Source organism: Alosa alosa, chromosome 3 (genome assembly GCF_017589495.1).
Source record: "Alosa alosa isolate M-15738 ecotype Scorff River chromosome 3, AALO_Geno_1.1, whole genome shotgun sequence".
NCBI classification, from domain to species: Eukaryota; Metazoa; Chordata; class Actinopteri; order Clupeiformes; family Clupeidae; genus Alosa; species Alosa alosa.
Window position 1 is genome coordinate 19,648,196 of NC_063191.1, and position 20,443 is coordinate 19,668,638.

Genomic DNA, 20,443 nt, shown 5'->3' on the forward strand with positions numbered 1-20,443 from the left:
GAAAAAACAAAACCCATCATCTATTTTTTTTTTGCAATTTGGCTATGAAGTCATCTTTGATAGGCCTCGATTTAACGCGCCTTAATTCAAAACACCATGGGAAATCACCTATGGTGCTTTCAGTAGACCGCACGTCATTTTCAAACGCGCTGCGGGAAACGACTAAAGGAAAGAGGCCATTTAATTCGCTCCGTTCAGCCATATATGTACAGTCGCTCTCCTATCACAGTCCGTCATAGAGCCTGTCACGAGTCATTGCTATTGCCTTCCGACGGGAGTGTCGACTGTAGACTGCTGCGCCGAGGAGTATTCAATATATTTCTAGAACAAGCAGGAGAGCGTCGTTATGATTCACTCCTAGTTGAAGCTTCGTAGTTGGCCGTGCGTGCGCGGTGCGCGAGTTCTCTGCGCTGATGTAGTGTGTGACCTCACTTTTTGCACAGCTGTGTGAGAAACAGCTAACGCCAGAGCCCCAGTCGGGGGAGTTACCTCATGTTACCGAGCAGCCAGTATGTATTGCACGGTCTCTGCAACATTCTGTGTAGATCAAGAGAAATCGTCTGAAGTAGGCAACATTATTACAGACTAAAATGGACGAGTCGTCGCTTCTGGATCTACTAGAATGCTCTGTGTGTTTGGAACGACTGGACACAACCGCCAAAGTATTGCCCTGCCAGCATACCTTCTGCCGCCGTTGCCTCGAAAACATCGTGAGTTCCCGCAACGAGTTGCGCTGCCCTGAGTGCCGTATACTGGTAGATTGTGGGGTAGATGATTTACCAGCCAACATACTCTTGGTACGGCTTTTGGACGGAATTAAACAGCGTCCGAGGAATGGAGGAAGACCCTCTCTCACCGGGATATCGCTCGGATGTGCAGCCGGCATCTCTGCTTCTCCTCCCGGAACGGCCATCCGAGACTTACCCATTGCCACACGGAGCTCTCCAGTTAAGGTTTGTCGGAAATGCCATACGTTACGCCCATAGCATATCACAAATGCACTTTACACTAATTGCTGTTCAAATTTCTTCTGTAAAACATTGAGCTAGACCTGTTGTTAAACGGGCTGTCTAAAAAGGTGATTTTAGGCTTGACACAGAATGTTACCAACCTGTATCAATCAAGCTCTCAAGCTAGAGGATCTTCCAAAGCGTCTTCATCGGTGTTGGATAGAATGTTTGATAACTTCGATTGTCTACTACAGTGCAATAACAGCCCACCTCTGTCTTCATGCTGTATTGAACATTTGCACAGAGCATACTACTTCCCATCAACTCAAACTGCTGACATGTTTTGTTTAGTTCGGGGTAAAGAAGAAAGATGCCTTGGTTGTCTTTTGGACTTTAATTAACCTGGCATGCAGAACCATACCATACCATACCATACCACTAGGTCATGAGTGTCTTGGTCATTCAAAAGAAGCTGGTATGCTTTGCCCTAGGTTTCCCATAAAAAAATTTTTTTCAGTCCAAAGATTCATGATGAATACCGTAGCTCCATTAGGCCTAAGTGATGTAGACATTAGTTGTTACATTGTTGATTTTAACTGAGTAGGCTATGTAACTGGCCGTATAATTATTTTAGCTTGTTCTATGTGTTCCTTTTCAAAATGTCCTATAAATGGATAACCAATAGGCTACTACCGGTACTCATTACACTGAAACCTTAGGGTGAGGTTAGTGGAATCTGTCGACAGCAGACAGTGAAGCTGCTTGTGAACATCCACATTCCATGGTTGCCATGGTCCCTGGATGCTATGGTCCCTGGATGCTTGTCCCAGGCTGCTGCAGCAGGTCTGGACTGGAGGCTGCCCAGTCATTGTTTGCTTAACCCTTTGTGAGAGGCGGCGTCACTGGACCCCAGCGGCGGGCAACACTTCCCCTACCTCAGTTCTCCCCAAGGACTCTGTGCTAGTGATGAAAGTGTGAACTAATGTGCTGTTACAGCCCGCTCAGGCAGGGGAGAAACTGTGCTGACACAGCTAAGGGGGCTGGGGGGGATGTGGGGAGTGGGTGGGGCAAGGGGGTCTTGACACCACTGGCCCACTGTTTCAGGCATAGGCAGTCATGCAGACAGCAAGCCATTGATAACACACATACACACACAAACTGCTGCTGATGCTGCAAAATTACTGTCACAGTATAGATTGAGATTTTTGTTTATCATCGGTGGAAATGCAGTTGTGGTTGGGCCATCTGACTATCCCTGGCTAGCTGGAAAGATGACAAAAGCTTGTAGCAGTTGAGAACACTGTGTATGTGATCTCTCCTTCATTCATCTAATTTGTTTACTGAGCACACATCACATGCTGTCAGTGAGATAGAGCAATGGAGAGAAAGAGAGTTAGGGAGTGAGTAAGTGTAAGGGATTGGGAGACGGAAAGTGATGAGAGAGAACATCTCCATTCATGTATGCACTTAGTGAGCCTTGTAATACTGCTTCTCTAACCAGCAGCCAAAACAGCTTTTCTTTTCAATTGTTCTCACAGCAGAGATGGAAGAACAGGAATGGAATCACACTGCGATAAGTGGCTGAAGCCGACCATTGAATGCTCTGACCAGTCCACATAGTAATTCTGGTTTGTGCGATTGCCATGTTATTCTTTGCAGACGACTGCTTCACATCCCAGCACATTTCACTGAATGAAATAAACTCGGTTTCTTTTCTTCCTGAAAACAAATCAGTAATGATGACAGAATCAAAGATGGCCTGAGCCCCAAGAGGTGGGGTGTGATGTGTGTGAGCTTGCGTCATAAGGAAAAATCTAATTCAAAAGCAATGTCTGCGGTGTCTTGATGGGAAAAGGTTGCTAGGAAAAAAACTTGAATTTGACCATAACACAGCATGAGTCAATATATTACCCCATGACAGCACAACATTAATATAGTTTAGTAAAGGAAACAGGATGGGCACTATTTCCACCCCTGTACCATTGGAGAAATGATTCCACCATTTTTGTGAGTTATGAGGTGGACAAAGAATGATTTCACCACCTATTGTGTAAGCGGTTGAAGCTCTACATATTAATTAAAACAGTAGGAGCCTATCCAGCTGTTAGTTTTACATTGTTTTCAAGGAAAGGGGCTTCTGTGCCTGCCCAAAGACATACTATATGTCTCTTGTCCTGCCTTGTATTTTTAGGCCATTAAAATGTTATTTAAACTGTGATTGCAGCATCAAGCAAGAAGGTGGCCGTGAAATTCTTAGTGGCTACCGGCACTGGCGTCAGCTCTCTGTCACTGGGTCTTAAGTGTCTTCTGCCTACCGTCTTGGCACTCTGTCTTGTTAGTAACCCCCAGTGTATCAGTGTATTGATGGAGAACAGCTCCTCTCCTCTCCACACCACTCCATTCCGTTGTTTTTCCGGATGTGGAGCTCAGAACTCTCATGATACAAAGAAGCGGTGTTAACTGAAGAATGCATGCCTCCTGAGCCCTGTCACCACGGAGACAACAACAGAAAAATCATCCTTAACAATAGCAATAACGCCCCTCTTTCCTACGCACAAACAAATGACAGGAATGTGGTTGACATGACTGGCTTTTCAAACAGGAGCCTAGAGAGTGAGGTGGAATGTTCTCAAGACCTTGGTCAACATGGCCTGCTCTGCTTCTCTCCCACTGGTTTTGTCATGCTTGACAGAGCTCTGCTGTGAGATGTTTCCTGTGATTGCCTGTTTCATTGGCGAAGCGCATTCTTCATTTGTCATTTGGAAGTAAACAATGCCTTACTAAAATAAAACTTGGCCGGATCTCGAGAGAGGGACGGCGCCCAATTAAATGGCCACTGGGTCGTGCCAGGGCTGTAAAAAGGGGGCCTTTCCACTGGTTGCTGGCTATGTGGGAATAGGAATGATGGCTCGTGGAGATTAAGTAACCACAGCCCGTATTGTGTTCCTGCCTGACTGTAGACCTCGAGATATTCTCACTAGAAAACAACATACAAACAGAGACCTAACTATGACTCTACTGTGCGTCATCATGAAACTTTTTTGGTGTTCTTTTATGCCGCATTGATGAGCCGTAGGCATTTACGGAATGATAAAAGCCCACAATTCATACAAAAACTTCTATTCATCCAATTTCAAGCAATAGCAATAATTTACCTTTTAATTAAATATGTGGAATTTTTCTTTCTCTGTTTGCACATGTCATGTACATGAGAAAAAATATCTAGTCAATCAATCATGTCTTGCTTGCCAGGCGATGGGAAGAAATTCAGTGAAATTTTGAAGAATCAGCTTGAAGTGATGCAGCCAGACCCAATACATTTAGTATAGACATTTTCCAATGAGTGTGTTCATGCTCTTGTGTTAAATAGGGATAGTGTTGTTATAATTACTGCATCCAAGCAACAGATCTGAGAACTGTGTGGTGATTGAGAGCTGCAGTGTTCATTGTTAGCTTTAATCAGAATGGATTAGAGTTTTTAATAGTTATTAAGTGTTGCCTTGCCTTCACAACAAACTTCATAGAGATTATCTTGTCCATTCACTGGAGTAATTCAATTGGGCGTACAGCAGAGTGGAAACACTGGCTAATGAAAGTAGTGAGTCGCTCTTGATGTCTTGCATTATCCCTTCACACATAGCGAGAGAGAGAGAGACAGAGACAGAGACAGAGAAAGCACTGGAGAGAGACACTGATGAGGAGAAGTGTGGCTCTTGCTGTGCCTGATTTGGAGCACTTATCTGTGCAGTGGGAAGACCAGCTCCTGCATGTGGAAATGGAATGAAATGGTGAGTGTGTTTGTGTGTATGTGTTTGTGTGTTTTTCTCCGATGGAGACTGTGGAGTTTTTCAATATTCATAAATGGAATATGTAATATTCTACTATTAATTAGGCCGTAGGTTGTTTGCATTGAAGATCCAGGTAAAAACAATCCAGTGCTAATGTACACATTGCATACATGGTTCTATGCGTTTCACAAGTCCAATTAGGATTCATGTGTGTTTGCATATCAGGAACTGAAAGTCACATGCCTCGCTAGCATAGGAACCAACATCACGCCAGCGGTTGTCCTTTTTTCATTTGTAATTGTTGTTGCCACTTTTTGACATTCCTCTCTGGTTTCATCCAGTAACCCTAGTTAAAGGGACACCAGGCAAGCCTGATGCTTTTTCTCTACGAAACTCCCCCTCACTCGGTCTGAAGCTTTTTTTCTTTTTCTTTGCATCTTCCATCAAGGGTTTTCGCTGCTTCTTCGCCGGCTCTGCCATTATACACACGTTTGCAACAATCGCTAGCGTTTCGTTAGAATGCCTCTGTGCTGTGGATGCAGGATGTAAACTGATCCTGCTTCGGTCGGCAGGTACGATACACTGAACTTGCAAGCGGGATATTCTTCCTACAGGCAGTAGGGGCGGGCGAGAGAGTCTTCATTCGCCCTGTGAGTCATTTAACCATATAGGCCTACCGACTTACAAAGATGAGTAATTAACACGAAAACGTTGCCTGGTGTCCCTTTAACTGAGGGTAGCTATGGGTCCATTTGATTTTAATGTCCATTTTTTCTAGTGCTGTGGTAACAGACAGAACTCATTAGTGTAGACTGTTCAGGTTTCCTCAGTGCCCAACACCTATTTTCCAAATTATTTATTTTCCAAGATTTGTTTATTTTCCAATATTAAACAATATTAAAGGCGCTCTAAGCGATGCTGGGTAACATCACTTCTGTTCTGAAAGCTAGCTCGCTACTTCTTCTCACTTCATCACCCTCCCTCCAGTGCAATTGAAACTCCTGTGCAATTGAAACGCACATCTCGTTGGTGATTTGCTGGAACAGTTTGTTATGTTTTTATGGGTAAGGTTTGCCCAAGTTGTTTTGTGGCTGTTTTTGGAGCCTGGATTGTCCACAGAGATCGCATTTTTTTTACAGTGTATTCAGGACACAGGCAGCTAGCGGATGGTAAGGTGACGTTTGCTGTAAGTGAAAAAAATGTTTTAGCCTAAAAAACGTATGACATCGCTTAGAGCACCTTTAAACAATAACTTATCAGAAAACTGCATTTAAGTCTGTGACGATACAATACATTTAGTATTAGTTGTTTAGAGGTTAAACAGAAATAAGGCTGCCTTTTTGCTTGTTCAATATGAAATAAGGTTTGGGAATTTCATTTATTTGGCTATTATTCCTTGGTTATTTTAGGTGGGGGAGATGCACAAGGACAGGGACTGCCTGGGGTCACAAAAACTCCCAGTTTTGCTTGCCTCTCATTCCCCTTGAGTGTAGGGGGTTAACCCACTCTCACACCACCCTATTGTTCTTATGGAAATGAGGGGTGAAAAGTTACTAACCGATGCTACTGTCAAAATGAGCAATCACAAAATGATATAATTCATCCCTAGGGGAAAGAGAGAGCATTATCCATCTGCCATTCGATTTTTGGTGGGGAAGGCTTGGCTTGGAACCAATGTTTTTGTCTTTTCAGACATTATTGCTGCAGTGCTCTGTAGTGTGGTCCTTGGCCAGTATGTTTAAAGGAAAGTATGCAACTTGTGTGCTGCAAATGATAACATGGAAAATTTGTCTTGATTTAATTTTTTGTCCTGTTGTATGCTTCATTTCCTGTCTGAGATGGTTTAACTGTTGAATACATCATAGCCTCCATCCTCCTTTCCAACAGTAAAGTTGCGATTGATTTGGATCATCGCTGTCCTTTTCCATTGAAATGGGAACATTTTCAGTTATTGCATACAGTATACAACTTCTGTTACCTAACCATGACTCCTCATTCTCTCAGGCTCTCTATCACCCTATTTAAGTCTGTTATTATTTTTACGAGTGCCTTTGGCATTGGACCTCATGCTTTCATTTCAAGTCCTTAGGAGGGAAAGTGTTCTGTAGCCAGCTCTCTCTCCCTCCTCAGTCTTTCCCCTGCTGGAGGGTTTTGGTGTAGTTGGACGGCACAGTGTTTACCCGGGGGTTCAGAGTCGGCCCGTAGCCTGTGGAAAAATCTGACGGGATAAGAGCTTGTCGTACGTCTAATGGCTTCAACAGAACGTCATCTACCGGCAGGCCAACGCTGGTTGCTGGTCAGTGGCTCCTCCTGGAGCTTGTGTCAGGGCTGGGGTGGACAGAAGGGCCAGGAGGATGGTCTGGAGAAGTGCATGGGAGGCCTGTTTTGGATCTTGCTGTCTTGCCCATGTGTACAGGTGGGGGGGGTCTTCAGCAGGAAAGGGAAATCGGTTTTATGGAAGAAGAATTGCAAGGAAATGAAGCAATGATAGTGAAGGAGCAGTTTGTGAAAGTGTGGAAAGTATTTCTTCCCAGAATTCTACAGGTCTCATGGGAAATGAAATAAGGATGCATATGGTCTGAATTAACAGTAGTTGGCTTTTGTTGTGGCCTTTGTAGTTCCTTAAAATTGTGACCAAGGTAAAGTAAATAACTAAGATTAAACATACATTAGACCCTTTGTGTTTTGATCATTTTTCTAATCTCCTCTAATTTAAGTCATTATTTGTGTCCCCAGTCACCATACAACTATTTCACAGACAACACTACATGAGTGAATAGACAGGAAACCAGGAAACCTAGTCTACATGAGAAGTGTTTTTCTACTTTTAGTCATCTGAAAGGAGCTACTTTTGGTGAAAAAGAGGAATATTTAAGAAAGAGAAGAAAATGTTTGACCCAGTTAGTCATAGAGTTCCTCTGGACTTTGTCGTTTGAGTCTGAAATATTTGGGGGTTATGTTCTTCCTGTTGGCAATTATCTGTGTGGAGAGCCAAAGTGAATCATTTCCTGTGTCTGACTGAACTCTGATTTTCTCCTGGACTGTTTAGTCTAGTGGAGGAGAGGGAGAACCTGTGCCTGCACAGCCACAGGCGGAGAGAGCCGAGCCAAGAGCTACAGCCCCTGGAAGACAGGAGCATCCCTCTGCCACAACACCCAAAGTGTGAAGGCGATGTGCAGTCCACACATGCTTTTTTAGAAAGATAAAATGGTACAGCATAGTATGCCTAACAATATTATTTGTATTATATTATTGTTAGCCATTTATTAGGGTATATAAGTATAAGTATAAGTATAAGTATAAGTATAAGTATAAGTATAAGTATAAGTATAAGTATAAGTATAAGTATAAGTATAAGTATAAGCATAAGTATAAGTATAAGTATAAGTATAAGTATAAGTATAAGTATAAGTATAAGTATAAGTATAAGTATAAGTATAAGTATAAGTATAAGTATAAGTATAAGTATAAGTATAAGTATAAGTATAAGTATAAGTATAAGTATAAGTATAAGTATAAGTATAAGTATAAGTATAAGTATAAGTATAAGTATAAGTATAAGTATAAGTATAAGTATAAGTATAAGTATAAGTATAAGTATAAGTATAAGTATAAGTATAAGTATAAGTATAAGTATAAGTATAAGTATAAGTATAAGTATAAGTATAAGTATAAGTATAAGTATAAGTATAAGTATAAGTATAAGTATAAGTATAAGTATAAGTATAAGTATAAGTATAAGTATAAGTATAAGTATAAGTATAAGTATAAGTATAAGTATAAGTATAAGTATAAGTATAAGTATAAGTATAAGTATAAGTATAAGTATAAGTATAAGTATAAGTATAAGTATAAGTATAAGTATAAGTATAAGTATAAGTATAAGTATAAGTATAAGTATAAGTATAAGTATAAGTATAAGTATAAGTATAAGTATAAGTATAAGTATAAGTATAAGTATAAGTATAAGTATAAGTATAAGTATAAGTATAAGTATAAGTATAAGTATAAGTATAAGTATAAGTATAAGTATAAGTATAAGTATAAGTATAAGTATAAGTATAAGTATAAGTATAAGTATAAGTATAAGTATAAGTATAAGTATAAGTATAAGTATAAGTATAAGTATAAGTATAAGTATAAGTATAAGTATAAGTATAAGTATAAGTATAAGTATAAGTATAAGTATAAGTATAAGTATAAGTATAAGTATAAGTATAAGTATAAGTATAAGTATAAGTATAAGTATAAGTATAAGTATAAGTATAAGTATAATTTTTGGTGGTAAACAATAACCATTATTTCTGGTAGAGTTATTTGAGGCAGGGTGAAGTGACGGTTTCTGCATATAGTTTTTGAGCCACCAGTGGTCATGGTGTTAAAAGGGCTCACCAATCTTATTCTTGTGAGAAACTCTGCCTTCTTATTTTCAAGGGTGTCCTAAATCTAGCATTTCATTGTGGGGGCCCAATAATGACTGTTGACACACTAACTGGAGGGTAGATATATTTAGGAGCTACACTGTGTGAGAGTGACCTCCAGCATGTCAGCACATCTTTCTGTCTCTGTCTCTGAGGTCTATTTTGTGATCGCTCCTGGCACCAACCTGTCTGTTAGTCTTCCTGTTTTGAGCTTGGCTTGGCCCTCTCCAAGTGTCACTGCACAGAAGGTTTGGAATGTGGAACCCCACTGTTAGACCGTCAACATCTTAATTGAACAGTTTCTTTGGAATGAGTGATCCTTGATTTTTATCCACCTACTATTGACTTCTGTATGGAAATGACACATTCTGGAGGAATGCTGTTTGCAGGCTGTCTGAGGTATGTGTTTGTGGGTGCTGTTAAGATTATGCTGAAGTCTATTAGTGGGACACATTTAACTGCCTCAGCTCTGTGGCTGTGGTAGTGTCATGAGAAGCCAAAGCACAGCGAGTAATTACACATTCAGTACTCAAGGGAATTCATAGTGTGCTGCACTATGAAAGTGCTTGATAGCCTGGTGGTCTTTTGAACAAACACTCAAGACAGTTAAGATGGGCCATGGGTATGTAGGCTCTCTCTGTGTGTGTGCTCATAGTTATTGGAATAATACTTGGAAACATACTTGCTACATTTTATTTATTGGAAACATACTTAGATTAATAGATGGGTCAGGGGAACATATTGTTTGCACATTTTAAATGTATTTTTAAAAGAAAAATAATAATAATTTTAGGATTGTGCGCTGTTGGAGGGTAACTAGTATATAAGTATAAGTATAAGTATACTTATACTTATACTATATACTTACTTATCCCTCACATATGTCATATTCCATAACACCTACATGATGTAATGTTTTGGGTAAATTTGAAACTATTTAGTTACTGGTATGATACATCCCAGGCAAACCCTTCAACATGCCTCTTGGGTTGACCTGTCACACACTAGAGGAAGTGGAGTAAAAGGGCATCCATTATAGTAGCCTGTCCAAAACAAACCTGCTGTGTCAAAACTGGAGTGCTGCATGTTTCCAAGAACTGCCCTAGACGCCGTACACTGCTGAGAGTATTTAGCTTGGACAGGAACGCAGAACTGCTGGAAGTCCTTCCTGTGATGTGAGAAACACATTGTTTGAAGCACAGTTCCTCACTGGAGATGTTATGCAGAGGTCCTGGCTCTCCGTGCTCTTCTGTAAATGTACCAACAGAGCGAGGAGGACCCGAGGTCAATGATATAATATCAAATTAATGTCTGTGATGGGCTTCCAAGTACCTGCCTGCCTCCTTTTATGTCACAGAGAGAGTTACGACTCCCAGAACACAGCTTGGGCTCACTTTGTATGGACTTCATTGATTAAAAAATGATTTAAAAGTTCCCCTTTCTCCCTCTTTGAATTTATTGTGTCATAATAACTTCATCTTGCCTCACCCAGTAATATGAGCTCTAGCATTGTGAAGGGCAATTTGTACAATAGCTCCTGATTAACTGCAAATCCCTTTGTGCCACAGTGTACTTGTGTCTGTATCCAGTGTAGGTGTCAGCTCAAGGAATCATAGCATTTTGTTGTGGTGTTCTCCCATTGGCTATCATCCCACATGGCTAAGTTGCCTTCAGTTTCTCTTGATGTTGTTGTTGGCTGTGTGGCAACTGCAGACTTCTGTAAGGGCCTTCTAGACTCAGCACCTGCCGGAGGTCCTGGAACAGGTGGGTCTGTCTGCCAGGAACAAACAGCCCAGCAGCAATTAAGACTTCTCTCAAGGGTGAGGGGACTACTGCTGTTGTCCTTTTGTTAGCTGCTCCACTTGGCTGGCCCAAGTGTTAGACAGCCCATCTCAAGTTTGTGGAATACATTTTTGTTATCCAGACAGAAATGAAAATTGCACTGCTGTCCACTGGCAAGACAGGGAGAGAGTATGCTTCGGTTTAGTTTTTGTGGTTTTCAAAGCAAAGGCATTTTCACTCATGTTCCAGCAATTGTGAACATCGATGTCACCTTAAAGTTACTTGACCGGTCTGTCTTTGACAGGTGTACTTTATTATGAGGCATTTTCACTCATGTTCCAGCAATTGTGGACATCGCACACTGTGGATTCTGCACCATTTAGTCTCAATTTAAGTCTATTTGAAATGGGCGATTTCTTCTCTTTTTTTAACCACAAGCTCCGCGACCCACCCAGAATGGTTCCGCGACCCACTTTTGGGTCCCGACCCACCAGTTAAGAACCACTGTCTTAAAACATATTATTCCTAGCCTGTCCAAACAATAGGCCTACTTCATTAATATGGTGCCAGTATGTGAGGTATTCACACTCATGGACTGGAGAAATTGAGGATGAAAAAGGGCATGTGGGCATGCTAGTAAGAACCTACAAATCTACATGGCAATGGTTTAATGTTTAGTAATAATCTTTAGTGCACAAATGTTGCATAATGTGTGGATAGATACACTTAGTTAGTTACATTGTTATACCTCTGTTTTATATTGTTACTCCAGAGGAAATCTATCTACAGTAATTATCTATGATACAACACTGATTTCCACATAGATTTCCAAGTTCCTTAGCTTTACTGTTACCTGCCCCAGCATCATCCCATGTTTTTTTTTGTACAGATTTGTTTATCTTACACGCACCCATGATCAACACTTCAACACCACACTTCAACACACACACACACACACAGGCATGCACATTTGTACAACCAAAGGCTCATTCACACACTCCTCCCTCAGAGACACAAAGGCATCCCTCTCTAAAAATAGGTGTTTAGCCTCTGTGGTTTGTTTAGAAGCCTGAGTCAGCTGCTTCTTTTGGAAGATTACAGACATATGAAAATGAAAGACCCCGTTTGGGCATTCTTGCCTCCGGTAATTCACAAAAACACTTTTTGTTGCTGGCTTGCCTTTTCCCGCTCGGATAGTTCTCAGACCAAATTGGCTGGAACTCTGACTTTTCCTCACGTGGCCGTGTTGGCGGTGAGAGACAGTGCGTACCCCATGTAACCTGAGCTAGCTGCACACAGTGCACACAACAAGTCTGTCTATCATTATCTTCTGACACACTGCGTCTGGGAAAGTGGATGGAAAGGTTCCCAGGCTGAGAGTTACAAGGCGGATCATTGTTGAGGGTGACATCTAGTCATGGCTGAGGTCTTTGGATAAGGACCTGACTGACCGAGTGCATCTCACATTTGGTGGCGTGTGACATCCATTGGGAGCGAGGGCCTGTGGAAGCAGGTGTCCATGGAAACTCTGGGAATAGTGACGTCATGTGGCTGGGGGGAGAAGCTGAGAGTGCAGCTGTCCCATGTGAGTGATGTCAGTAAGCAGCTGGGGAGGAGAGGTGTGCTGGCCAAATCGCACACCACAGTTATGACACCATGACATGATCGTTACGCAGCCAAACCCACCGACTCATGGTTGGGGTGTCATCAGTAACGGCTGTCTGTATCAGCAGTTGAGTTGGAAATCTGGCAGAGGGAGATGCATGATATGCTTTGCTGTGATTTCAGCTTCCCTTCATTTCTGAAGCATGTGCAAGTTGAAACTCAGTCGACTCAATATCTGACAAGAGGACCCTAAACAAACTGATCAACATCTTGGACAATGAATGTCATCCGCTCTACAACACTATCAAAAACCAAAAGAGCTTGATCAGCTGGAGACAAGTCATTTGTTCCTAGGGCCATTGAACTGTTCAATGCCTCACTAAAGGGAAGAGGAGAGATAGACTTCTCTGCTTAGTCTGTCTGCCTCTCCACCCTCTCCATGTCCATGTTTTTTGAGTACTGACTGCCCACTACTGCTTACTACTGTTTTACTACTGTTTTACTATTGTACACAGCCTAATGTTTTCACTACTGTTTTACTGCTACACTGTTACCTCAACCTGTTCTTGCACTGAAATAGTTTTTATTTTACCTTGTCTACATTACACTTTTACTCTCCTATTTGTCTATATTATTTATGCTGGTCTCTAGACCTTACTGTTGCACTGTTGGACTAATGTTGGACTACTTTTGCACCTTCACCATGACACCCACTCTCTTGAGCACCTTGCCAGGCACACACAACTAAGGACTATGGTTGGACTACTGTTTGCACCTTCACCATGACACTCACTCCCTTTAGCACCTCACCAGTCCTGGCCCTGTCACTACAAAGCGTCTTATGCTTGATCACCCTCAAGCACATTGGACTTTCTTAATTAAACACTAACTTATATAGTGTATTTAGTATTTAGTTTTGTTAGTTTCTTATCTTATCTTCTACTGTCTTTATTGTACAGTGGAGTTTAGTTATATGTTTATACTATACTAATGTTTACCATTTCTGTTGTAAGTGCATGTTGTGTGTTATGTCTGTATGCTACTGAGACCCTTGAATTTCCCCTTGAGGATCAATAAAGTATCTATCTATCTATCTATCTATCTATCTATCTATCTATCTATCTATCTATCTATTGACTCAACGGTAATCATTGTTCACACCATTCTGATTTGCCTCCATTCGTAGCTGACAGTTATTTGTCTGGTGAGTCTGTGGCAGGTAACCAAATACAGCATTTCTTTTTCAACATTTCCAAAAGTCAGTTGCTTGTCACACCCACTGAGTTGGTGAAAGAAGAGTGGAGAGGAATGGTAATAAGCGCAGAGTCAATAGAAACAGTCAACACCTCTCAATAGCTGAATGAATGGGCAAAAACAGGAAGAGCTGAAAGATTGCAAATACCTTGGGGCTTATGATGGAGGAGCTCCACAGAAATGATAGCAAGCCACAAGACCAGCATTTGGAGAAGCAATACCAATAGCTTCCTTGCAAATATATAATATGTACTAGTCACTGGTAATTATACTGAACGCAGAATCCTGGTGTGAGTGCTACAGAAATATGGTCTTCATCTTATACATTTAACATAGGACAGCAGAATATGGAAGACAGGTCATTTCAACTGCAAAAGAGGCAAGCAGAGAACATCTTTGCTAGATAACATGAAGGACTGGACTTTTTTGCATCTACCCAACTTGCTCAAGATCAAGAGCTGTGGTGTTTCCTGTATCCACCAGAGCACCTAATGGCCCTCAAGGTCACGAGTGAGTGAGTGAGAGAGAAGTGATGAAAAAACCCATCATATTGCCACAGTCTGCTTTTAGTCATGGACTGACTGTAATAATGAGAGTTGCCTGGCAACAAGAGTAAGCTCATAGACTGGTGTACTAGGCTGAAATAGACATGCATTCTCAAATTGCCAAGACTGCATTAAGACTACTGAAGAATGTCAATCATGAGTCTGTACTCCCCTGCCACAAATATTCAAGTGAAAGAAAGATATACTGTATGTTATTTGTTCTGCGCTCCTATTCACAAAATGGATCACAGTCTTCATTGTGCTTCCACAGACAATTTGAGACCAAGATTAAAAACATGAAACAAACAACAAATGTTTAAGCTATCACTGAATGATGTGTGCACTTTCAGCACTGCCTCAGTTACAGCACTGACCATCTTTATTAGGGAGTGAGGAAGAGATCATGATGGTGCCTGTCTCTTTCCTGGGACACAGGCAGTGCTAAAAACGTATTCACCTGCCCTACTGGCTTGGGATCAAAACACAACAATTTGACCAGTCATAACCTTTCAGTCATTCATTCATTCACAACTTATGGTTTCAACAGAGGCTCTTTCTGATGTTACATTAAACTATGCATGAAATGATCAGCAGTGTGTTCCAAGCCACTGAGTCAAAAGGAGGAATGCATGGTTTTTACATACAGACAAGTATGTGAGCTGTATAAAATAATGACTTGGAAATTGTAATCAAGCAAGCACAGCAAGTGAACACATGACGCCAAGAAACAGTCGACTCCATTTGCAACCCTTGATCCAGTTAACTATGTGGCTTCTGGTTTTATGCACATCGACATAGAGACCAGTAATTATGGTTGATTTGTGTTTAGAGTGAAATTATGACACTTCTAATTGATCCTGTAATAGTAAGTTTTACTCTATAGATGAGTTCCTGCTGGAGCTTGGTTGGCTTACTTTACAGTGTGCTTCTGCTTCTGTCTTGTGAATGTAAGACCTCTGACAATCTTTGTTGTATTGAGTTGAAATTCTACACTCGAGCTCTGTGAAGAGGAGCTGAAGGATTTGGTAAAAGGATTCAGTAAATTCCAGACTGAAAAAGGAATAGCTCTCTGTTGAATATGTAGACAACACTGTATAGTGCAGAACATCTGTTGGTCACAGTGTAGATGCTAACTAAATAATAAACAAATAAGTATCTCCACAAACAGGATGCATTTACTATACTTTCCAAATTAGCTTGGAACTGTAACTGTAACAAATAATACATGCACATCAAAGCTTTTTGCACATTTTTGACCCCCCTCCCCCCATAGTGACAAGCTAGACTAATGATAAGCTGTTTGCACAGGTACAGTACACGCAGTTGAGAGCTTTGTTTCATGTAAAGATAGTTGATCATATGGATAGCACTCAGGCCCTGATCTTCCTAATCCTTACTAAATGACTAAATAGCTTTATGATTCCAGTGGTGTGATGAAATTAAAGATCATAGTTATGCTGGATTGTTGTAAATGGACCATATTTGATTAGAAACAGGGGGAAAGAGAGAGAGAGAGAGGGAGAGAGAGAGAGAGAGACTCTTGCTCTCCAGTGTCTTCTCCTTTGCTTTCTGTCTCATCATTATTGTGTTTATTCAGTGAAGAATTTACTGTATTGGCTTGGACAAAGCTTGAACTCCACTGTTTTTCAAATGCTGCCAAAGCTTGCATTTCTAGTCATAAGAAAACATTCCAGTGAGTAAATGTGTCTGAAATAATCAATCTGGTAATGAATGTGAATTTGTAGTCAGACAGAATGGATCTGCCTTTACATTAACATTTTGGATAAATCTCTCATAGTTATCAGTTAGTTCAATATTTTTTGCTCACCATAATGATGCATTAAAGAATAATCAGCAGTACAAATGGGCATCAAGTCAAATATTTGATTAGTGTAGGCTAGTTATCTATTTTGTCTGTTGCTTGAGAACATCTGTGATGAATATTCTTTGATGGTTGTTTGTTATAAATCTTACTTGGTCTTAGAAACCCATTTTCAGAAACTACGCAGTAAGAAGGTCTCTTGGTAGAATGGATTAAACAAAGAGGTCTTCTAAAGCCAATTCTGCTTCATAGAAAGGAATAAATGTCAGTCTCAGATAAGTATAAATTATATGAGACTTTTAGCAGTACATGTGCCTCATTTTGTGTACAACATATGAGTTCTCGTAGTCCTGTTCCCACTGGCAATAATATTTTGGGAAACCCTAAAAATGCCTTTGTTAAGCTATGTCACACTTCCATTATATAATAATGGGCTCATCCCATCCTGTTTGTAGCAACTGTGTTGCCAACAACTGAATGCTCTTGCCAGAGACAATGTGTTTCGCTGGCCATCGTGCAGGGAGAACAGGCTTTGGCACGGCGTTTGTGAGCAGTGCTCCTCATTAAAGTGATTAATTCAGTGAGGCCACGCTGCCATTTACTGAGTGGCTTGTGCCTTTTGTCCAGGGGGACTGCAGAAGGCTCTTTCACAGAGGCAAGACAATGGGAGAGGTGCTGCACGTTACCTTCTGTGCTCCTGACTTAATGAAATCACGGTGTATGCTCATCTCCCATGAATCATGTGGCCTGACAGTCTGTCTGGCCTGGGTTGGCCAGGCGCATGTCTAAAGAGCTCGAGGGGAACGGAGGGATCAGTTGTGATGAGAAAGCAGCACAGACCATCACATGTCTTGCATAATACCGTTTTCCGATGATTTTCCAGAATTGAACTGATTCAACTACGATTATTACATTTCATATACATTATGTGCAGTTATTCGATTTTTTATTGTGCATTCAACATTTGTGCAGTGTCAGCATGTTTCTTTCCTTGGTAAACTCCAACCCAGTACCAATCTCAGCTCCTGTTTGGGGACCGAGCTGTCGCAGGTAAAGCCTCTGTTACATTGACCCATTTATGAATTACACCAGACAATTACATTCTCCATTTCCTGTCTCTAAATTAAGTTTTGAGGGATGCCAGAGAATAGAATGCTGGAACCTGAAGGCTGATTTCAGTGCCCTGACGCACAGCCTCCCCCCTCTGACTCTCCAGAGTTGGCCTGTGTTTGTCTGGCTTGGTCACTTTTACATACAAATGCAAATGTAAAGCTGAGAGCAATCAGGAGTTCAGCATCTGTGATTTGATTGGATGTTGGCATCTGCAGAGTTTCTCTGTTTTGGCCAGCAGGGCTCCAGCTTTTTTGGCTACTGTCCCTCTGTGTCCCCACTTATGTCAGAAATGGTCAACAACAATTTAATTGAAGTTCTGTAAATAATTTCTAACTTTGACCTGTTGGGGCTGTGTGTGTGAATTAAAGATATAAAAGTAATTAAACAAAATTATAAAAGCAGGTCATACTGCTGACACACACACACACACACACACACATAGGCGCACACACACACACACACACACACACACACACACACACACACACACACACACACACACACACATTCAGACACACAGACACACACACACACACACACGTAAATAGTTGGTGGTAATAGTTCCTCGTGGCTTTTTAAATAGTTAATAATTGTTCCTTTTGGCTTTTTTACTTGGCTTTGAAAGTAGAACACCCTAAAGAATGGTGATGAAATCTCGTGAAAAAGAAGCAAAAGTTGGTGGCACCCTGCATCAAGGCTCATCCAAGAGAAGACCGCACCCTGATCCCACACTCATCTCATGTCTAGGGATGAATAGGATTCTGGTGCACCACTCTGCTTATTGTTGTGTAACAGAATTCCTAAGCATTGATATGGACCCTTTCAAGAGAGTTCCATTATCAGCATCATAGTTGGCCCCACAAGACTTCCTTTTTAACATTCCATATGTTATCTTAATGCAGAGGAAGTAGATTGGGGCCCAAATAGAATGTTCAAGCATTGTTTTTGTTTTTATTGTTGAAAGGGTCTATAGATATGGTCATATATCATGATTGTCTCCTAAGACAGAACACTACCCCACTACTCCCCAACTACAACACATAGCCTTTCTTGTTGTTCTTGGGAAAAGGCAACCATGCAACTTTTTTTTTCTTCTTTCCTTCAGAGAACAATCGTCTTTGTTGGACTGCCTTGAACGGCCACTCTGTGCAACAATATTTTTAAAAATAATTTGTCTCCTGAGAGCATTCATAAAAATCCAGATTGAATGTTTTTGCGCTTGCAAAGGCATAGCGCTGTGTGGGCATTTCTCCCAAACCATGGAAATGGGAGACGAGTGTGGGTGGGAGCAGTGGGAGAGCTGCCTGACCCAGACATCGCTGCACACAGGGTGGTTCACTGCCCCATCACATACACTAGATGTTTGTGGTCAGCAGAGCGGTCTTGTCACGAGAGGCCGTGTACAGCATAGACAGAGCCATGTCAGCCTGAGAGTTGGTGAGACAGAGCCACTGCTAATGTGTTTGCCTACTATAAAAAGGCCAAATCCAGATGTCCTGCAGAAATGTGCCAGTGTATGGTTTTGACAGATTTTTCTAAAGCTCTCTGCTGTTTGTGGTGCTCAGTGTCTACACTCACACAGCCTTGAGAGTCTGTTTAGCCAAACGTGTGCTGTAGGAGTGTGCAGTGGACGTGTACATGGTTGTGGAACACAGAACTCAATTTTACAAATTTATGTGTGGCCACATTCAATCAACAATCAACAATAACCTTTGACGTCAACAGTCATTTTAACTTTTAATGGCGCCATCTTGCAGACAATTTCTTGCTTAAATGAGAAGTGATTTTAATAATGTTTCACATACCAAATCATGGTACATACTTTACATTGTGAAACAAGAAAATGCTACACAGTCTTCAGATAATTGGCCTGAGAAAGACTAGTGTGTCCTGCTATAGTCCCTCAGTTGTTTTCAGGGCTTCATGGCAAGGATTGGCGCCAGAGTTGACCTCAGACCTCAGATTAGATTATGGCATATCCCACAGTTTGACAGGATATTCTCCCCATGCACTGGAAGCAAACAGAGAACCTCGGTTTGGAATCTGAAAAATTCAAAAAATGTATGAGAGTCCTTTTTTGCCAACAAAGCAACGAATAGAATACCTTGTCTCACATTTGCAATCTTCCTCAGGACAGGGAAAATAATAGACTTTTATCTCACAGTTTAGACTCACAGTTTGCTTTCCACAGTTTGCTGTTGCTGGTCAAATCGATTTGAGGAAAACATCCCATTACAAATGGCAGCACTCAACGGAATTAACGAGTAAGTGATTTGTCCTGGTGTGGTGCATTAATATGCATTACACTTGCCTAGTAGCAAGAGCTTTTGGGGATTTTAGTAAGAAAAGCATGCAGAATAGACTGAATAGGCTCACTGCTGCTGCTGTCTCCTTCTGAGAATATTCTGGAGTTCCTCTTTCAGGGGACGTAAGGCTTACGCTTCTGTCAGTTAGGTGAGATAAGGCAGTAAACCAGTGACCATTCACTCTTTTTATATACTCAATATCATCATTTTACTGTCATAAATACAGATCTTTTGGCAACAACTTGTCATGTAAAATTGTCATGTTAAAGAATGTAAATTCGCTGAATTTCAGTAATCTTCCTAAAATGCATTTTGACTCGGTCTGAAGTGAAGAACGATTTTGTTGGAAAGTTGTAAATTAACCTTAGAGGATATGTGATTGAACACCTGAGAGAGAATCTGCAGGATGAAGCTGGAGTCCTCATTTCCCTTTTTCCCCTGCGCCGTGGCGGCTCTGTGCAGAACAAAGCAGAGAGTTTTCAGAAATAATCGTTTTCAGTGAAAAAACCTCATTAAATAATATGCATTTTCCATATGGGGTCTTAAAAGCCATGTATCCTTCTAGCCACAGCGTTTTTGTTTCAAACATAAGCCTGATCTAAGCGTGCTCAGATGACATGATAGACCAGGCGCTGTTGCTCACCTGTCCATCATCGTAAAGCCCGATTTGATTGGTCCGCCCGATCTAGGGCGAGCATACTTCCTCCACAATGGAGCAATGCCAGACCGAACTTCCTGACCTCAAATGTTGTGGGCGGGACTAAGTTTGGAATGGCAGCCAGGCTACCCTGCCTCAGCATCCTCATCCCATTAGACACGGCCCAGTGTGAGCACCAGCGGGGGTCTGTTCTCCATTC

General features: G+C 41.3%; 1 protein-coding gene across 1 annotated transcript in view; it reads left to right on the plus strand.

The window, feature by feature from the left end:
• Positions 1 to 211: 211 nt before the first annotated feature.
• The window catches only part of LOC125292082 (E3 ubiquitin-protein ligase SH3RF3-like), a 100,089-nt gene continuing 79,857 nt past the window's right edge, over positions 212 to 20,443 (plus strand). Inside the window, 1 exon segment of the mRNA XM_048239223.1 lies at positions 212 to 953. Within this exon segment, the coding sequence (XP_048095180.1) occupies positions 591 to 953 (363 nt within the window). The 5' untranslated portion in view covers positions 212 to 590.